Consider the following 6,471-nt stretch of genomic DNA (forward strand, 5'->3'; position numbering starts at 1 on the left):
ATATTGACTCGCTGCATTTACCGCGTCTTTGAGCTGAAGGATGGCTACGACGGTGATCTCATCACCCACGAGATTCCCTTCATCGTTCTGGAAGGTATCATCATCGTGCTAGCCTCAATCGCGCTTATGTGGGGACATCCTGGTTTGGCAAGCAAGGCTCTTCTTGGTCGTAGGTGGATGGACATGGTGCGTGGATGACGAGGGGCGGGCGGGGTTCTGCGCCAGGAGCGTGCCTGTGGCCGCATTCCGGATTAAAGAGCTCGACCCGTATTCAAGTTCTGCTCAGTTGCGCCAACATAGAGCCTCTGCACCGTCTTGCCACTCTACCTTGGAATACTGATTTCCTTGTTTTCAACTCGTCGGACTGTGCGCACAATGGCATCCGATCGGCTTTCGGGCATCAGAATGGCAGCAGGCAGGCTCCAATGTGACGCGATGATGCACTACAGACCCGGTGGCCGAAAGAGCGAAGCTAGTACAAATATAACCTTGCCTCGTGTCCGGATGGTAGGTAGGGCATCTGTAGTCAAGCGCTGGGAGGGTTCAAATAGATGGAAGCCTAGGCCTGGATAGATGCCCGTGGTGGGGTAAAGGATGGAGAGGAGATCATGGACCCCATTCACCTATCAATGCCAGCGCCGAATCAACATGTGGATATGAACGTAAATCACCGTAGGGTGTTGTAGAAATTTGCGCACTTAACGGTTGTATACAACCGAACAAGAGTAAGCAGTGAGAAGAGTACAATACGTTGGAAAAGTGGACACAGTCATCTCTATACTTGGTTCGGGCGGCGAAGGCAGTCGTCCGCCAACGCTGAGAATGAATCACAGGCTGCTGCCCGACTGTGGAGTGACCGTGTCTCGGCGTCCGGAGGAACATAATAAATTATCTTAGACGTACCGTATAAAGCACCTCCTCTCCACCAAAATTGTGAATACCTACTAGGAGCATGGCTTTCTACGGCTAGTTATATGGAGCGGTCCTCTGGGGATATTTGAGGGGTGGCAGATTCCTCGTGAGCGGATATGTTACAAGATGGCTCCTAAGCATAGGGTAGTTAATTCTGCCTTTCCGGTGACTAAGGTCATGAGCTGCGAAGGCCATAAAAACACGGCAATAATCAAGCTGCGATCCATCGTTCCACGTAAGTCCGCGCGTAGGCACTCTGCTACAGGCCCGGTTATTGCACACCTATGATCTATGGGCATATATACCTGGGGGTGCATGCTCCCCTATAGCCTTAGTGATGTTGAGCGTAAGGGGCTCCTGCTTGACTGGGATGTTGTCAAGTGTCATGAACTCACACCCCTCGGCAAGTTTTCTTTGTGTCCATCCGACGCACCGTCCGTCTAGGATAGGCAGATAACGCAACCCACCACAGCTCAGGTTTGGTCCCGAGCGAGAGTTACACAGACTCCAAATGCGCATAGACATGGACACGTGATCTGGAGGGTACGCACGCACGATCGAGACGGGCTATTAAGAGGGCTGCATGCTACAGTGAGCCTAACTACCAGACGACACGGAAGTCCGCCACTGCGGACCACGCTGTGGCGGTATAGAAAATCCTCCACATCCCTCTCACGGCTGTTTTAAGCCTACGCATTGAAAGTCGAGGGAGTTGTCACTTTTGGCCGGTCCAAACTGCTTGTATGGGTGGACACGGCGCCTACGTCGATGAAAGACCAGGAAAACCACGGCACCACATGTAATTGCCAGAATGGCCGCCCCGCCAACGATCCCTGCTGTGAATGCCTGCTGCCTGGGGGTTGGATTATTGCCACCGCTCTCCAGTGTATTCTCGTTTGGCTCGCGACTGGTGGTTGGAAGCCCATTACTTCCGAACTTGCTCACTCCGTGGCCTATGGTAGCATTCGGCGCGTCAGAGCTCTTCTGCGTAGCGGTATTCGACGCTACTTCATCGGTGGCCACGAGCGATGATGTACTGACTGTTGCGACAAACACACTGCTCGTATCTGGGACTATGACAGCCGTGACATCGGACACCTCAGGCGCCGGCACTGTCAAGGGAAACGTTGGGGTTTTTTCTTCCATTGGCTGGTGGACCGTAAACCCTTCTGGCACACTATGTGCAGAGTCCATGACGCTCTCCACGCTCTGCTTGGTGCTGGCGGCCGCCTCGACTAGAGGGCGCTGCAGTGGCGATAACGTGGGTTGTGCTGACAACGTCAGGGACACTCCCGTGACCTTATCTTCAGCAGGAGTCACGGTAGTCCCTCCCATCACGCTCGCCATCGTCGCTTTGTCTGCTGGCGCCGTGGGGGACATATTTGATTCTACGTGCGGCACAGTAACCAGATCAGACTCGGGCGGCAGGATAGAGGAGGGCATAATGACTCCAGTATCGTGGGATAGACCTATGTCCTGAGCCTTACCAATGTGGCTTGTTGCATATGCTTCGGATGGAGGGAGATGCTGGTTTGTCATTGTCATGCGAGATATGCTGGTTTTTTCCCGGCTAGGAGACGCGACGGACTTATCAGCTTGCGAGGTAGTGGACTGTCTCACTACACTGGTCTCCGTGGATTCCCAAGCCGTCGTCCAAGTGGTCTGGGTAGAGCGGTGCGATTCTGGGAAAACAGTAGCTTGGGCTCGGTCAGTGGACACTGAAGAGCGTGACGGGGCGACATCATCCGTTACGCCAGTCGACGGATCGGCTGACAATGTGAGTGCGGCATTGGTAGTGGTGCTGTTCACGTAACGCGCGTCATGGAGTCGAGGATACGAGGCATGTGTCGAATGGAACGGCACGGCCGAACCATTGCCGCGTTGTGGTATGGTTGGAAGCAGAGCTGCAAGAGCCTGTGCGACGCATGTTACGGAGAACAGATATCTCATCGCTTGGTACTGTCGATTGGCTGAGTCCCTGCGCACTGAAGAGAGACAGGCTCAAGAACAAATCGGCCGTGAGACGACGATAGCCACGTCAATACGAGTAACAAGAGAGTGAGGAGTAGAAAAAGAGAACGTCTGCTACCACTAATGTAAATCAGGCGGCTGCTCATGGATGGTTGATCTTGACCACCAAGAGCAACCTGGTTAACGCAACACTCGAGAGAGCCAGAACAGACAAAAGAGTTTCAACAGACTATATAGCCAATGGTTTGCCGCTAGAACTTAGTGCCTTTCGCGGCAGAACCGGCCGGCCTGCTGCGCTGCACAATACGCGTAGGGTTCGAGACGATCAAGGGATGCATTTAAACTCAGCCTCTTGCTCACTCATCTTGACGCCGCGCTGTGACGTACATCCATCGGGGGTAGAATACCAGCCGCTAGAGCACTCGCAAACGCAGAGAAATCAGCGTCCTCCTCCCTTTGAGTAGGATAGATTGCGGCCACCGACTGACCCAGGCAGCGCCCCACGTAGCCAATATTTGCCTTCATGGCAGGCGGGTTCAGGTTCCAAGAAAAGTAATGGCCATAGGATCTAGCAAGGTGTACGACAAATGTCGAATGGACTGCCAGACGTGTGGCAAGTGAAACCGAACGGGGAGCTCGCCCACGAACCACAGGAGAAAGCCGAGCTGCTCCGCCATTCCTTCTTCCCGCCCCCGACGAGAGCAGACCTCTCCGACATCATAGGATATCAATACCCCCCGGCAATTGAATGCCCCGATATCACGGAACCGGAGATAGAGAAAGCGATACGAGGAGCCTCTCCCAACAAAACACCAGGAGACGACGGAATCACGAATAGCATTCTTCAAAAGGTCCTGGATATTATCCTACCACACATCCAGAGGCTTTTTCATACATGCCTTCGACTCGGGTACTGCCCAGCACATTTTCGAGATATCATCACGGTCGTTCTTCGAAAACCAGGCAAAGACGACTATACTCAACGAAAGGCATACAGGCCAATTGCCCTCCTCAACACGCTCGGGAAGGCGCTGGAAGCCGTCATGGCGAACCGCTTGGCCTACCTAGCGGACACCCATGGGCTTCTTCCCAGCCGTCATACTGGAGGTCGGAAGCTCGCGTCCACAGAACACGCCATGCACTTTCTTCTCCAACGCATACATCGAGCATGGTCTGAAGGCAAGGTAGCCTCGTTACTGCTACTCGACGTGTCCGGAGCATACGACAACGTATCTAAGGAAAGGTTGTTGCACAACTTGAGGAAACGCCGCGTCAGTATGGGGATTGTGAACTGGGTCGCCTCATTTCTCACCAGTCGATCGACCAGCCTCAAGCTCCAGGAATACACAGACCCTTCGACAGCGATCCAAACCGGCATCCCGCAAGGCTCACCTATCTCGCCAATCCTATATCTCTTCTACAACGCCGACCTCATTGAGGCCTTCAAGACAAGCGAGACGGAAGCAGTCGGGTATATTGATGATGTGTCAATTCTAGCGATCGGCCCGACGGCACCACGCAACTGCAAGACCCTCAAGGCCATCCACCGGAAGGCTGAAGAATGGGCATTGAAGCATGGATCGCAGTTTGCCCCCGCAAAGTATGAACTTGTGCATTTCTCCAGAGATCCTAGTTACAATACCACACACGCCCTCCGCCTCCCACATGCCACGATTACAGCGTCACAGTACTGCCGCTACCTTGGACTCCAGCTTGACACCAAACTCCGGTGGGGTCACCACCGCGAGAAGATGGAAGCAGCAGCTACGAAGAGGCTGTCCGCTCTGTCAGCCTTAGCGTCGTCTACCTGGGATACAGGAACGGTCAACCTGCGGCAAGTGTATCGGGCTATGATTGTGCCGCAGATGTTGTACGGCTGCTCTGCATGGTACGCACCAGGCATCGGCCAAGCAGGCAGAGGGGGCCCCATTATTAGTGCCATCCAGAGGATCCAGCGGCGAGCAGCTCAAACAATAACCGACGCGTTCCGAACAACGGGCAGGTGCCGCGGTTGACGTTGAAGCGCATCTGCTCCCGGTAATCCAGCAGTTGGAACAGACAGCGCTAGAGGCCACGATGCGTCTCAGGACCAGCCCCTTATACGCCGATATGGCTATATCCATGGACGTGGCCCGTGGTAATTCAAAAAGCCCTCTTGATCGCCTCTCAAGCATGCTAGAGCGCAAGTACGACCTAGAGCTAGACCGTCTCGAGAAACGCCTCCCACATGTCGTACCACCATGGTGGACGCCACCAGCGGTCCATATCGCCGAATCAGCAGACGCGGCAATCCAGGAACACGACGCAATAGCACCGGAGACAGTCTGTATCTACACAGACGGGAGTGGCATCAATGGTCATGTTGGAGCGGCTGCAGTTGCCCCGGCGGTGCACAGAAACGGCATCCCAACGAAACGGCTGCAATACATGGGCACATCCGCTACATCAACTGTATACGCCGCAGAGCTGAGGGGTCTGGTCCTTGCATTGGAAATACTTCGGGATATACAAACAGCCAATGCCACTCCCCGCAATAGTGCCATCTTCACCGACAACCAAGCTGCCATCCGAGCGATTCGAGATCCCAAGACTCCGTCCGGACAATACATACTCGTTGAGGCAACCCGCGCGCTCGACCAGCTCCGCAATCTTGGGATACAGGTCAAATTCCGTTGGATCCCGGCGCATGTCGGAGTGCCAGGCAACGAAGCCGCGGATCGAGCCGCTAAGGAAGCGGCAGAGAACCACCTAGGAGAACCAGAACCGGAGACGCTCAAGACCCTCATGGCAACAACAAAATCGATTATCCGCAAGACCATGAAGGTCGAGTGGGAAGCCTCCTGGGAGAAGGCCAAGCACGGCAGAGAGCTGTTCAAGCTTGGGGTCAAACCAGGAAAAGCAACACTTGACCTCCACGCCGGAACACACAGGGCCATCAGCTCGGCCATCACCCAGATGCGCACCGGCAAGATCGGCCTGCGCGCATACCTAGCCAAAATCGACAAAGTTGAAACTGACAAATGCGAATGTGGCTATGGCCCCCAGACCGTGCGGCACGTCCTCCTGGAGTGCCGACACTGGACAGAAGAACGACATAAAATGTGGGCAGGCAAACAACCATGCGTTGACATCAAACGCCTTCTCTGCAGCTCGTCAATGGCAGTCCAAGCAGCAAAAATGATGTTGAGGACGGGGCTGCTCGGACAATTTCGGGCGGTCCCATCCACTGTACTCAAATACACAGCGTAGAAGAGTGAATTTTTGTCATACAGAAGTTGAGGAGGGCCAGGAAAGGCCTGACAGGAGCATAGAAGCAGAACAAGAAGAGAGACAACGATAGAGGAGGGCTAGTGTTCAAGCGGAAGGGAGAGCAACCTCACTGCAGGAATGGCCTGTTTTGACGGACCGGACAATTCCTGCAGGAGAGACCAGCTTCCGGGAAGCAAGAAGCGAACCACCTGTATTTGTAGTTGAACGCTGCATAGCTGCCGATAGGGCGGCTGGGACAGACAATCTAATAAATACACCCCTTCCGAAGTCGGGGTTTTTAGCATGTATTAGCTCTAGAATTACCACGGTTATCCAAGT

General features: G+C 54.2%; 1 protein-coding gene across 1 annotated transcript; it reads left to right on the top strand.

Moving 5' to 3' along the window:
* Positions 1–4,019: 4,019 nt before the first annotated feature.
* J7T54_004478 (uncharacterized protein) lies at positions 4,020–6,284 on the top strand (the record flags this gene model as incomplete). Its single annotated transcript, XM_051510691.1, has 3 exons — positions 4,020–4,771; positions 5,421–5,931; positions 6,195–6,284. 3 exons carry the CDS (start codon positions 4,020–4,022, stop codon positions 6,282–6,284), a joined length of 1,353 nt encoding a protein of 450 aa, XP_051358434.1.
* Between the last annotated feature and the right edge of the window lie 187 nt (positions 6,285–6,471).

This window comes from Emericellopsis cladophorae (assembly GCF_022114955.1).
Source record: "Emericellopsis cladophorae strain MUM 19.33 chromosome Unknown NODE_179_length_6471_cov_35_658430, whole genome shotgun sequence".
Classification (NCBI taxonomy): domain Eukaryota; kingdom Fungi; phylum Ascomycota; class Sordariomycetes; order Hypocreales; family Bionectriaceae; genus Emericellopsis; species Emericellopsis cladophorae.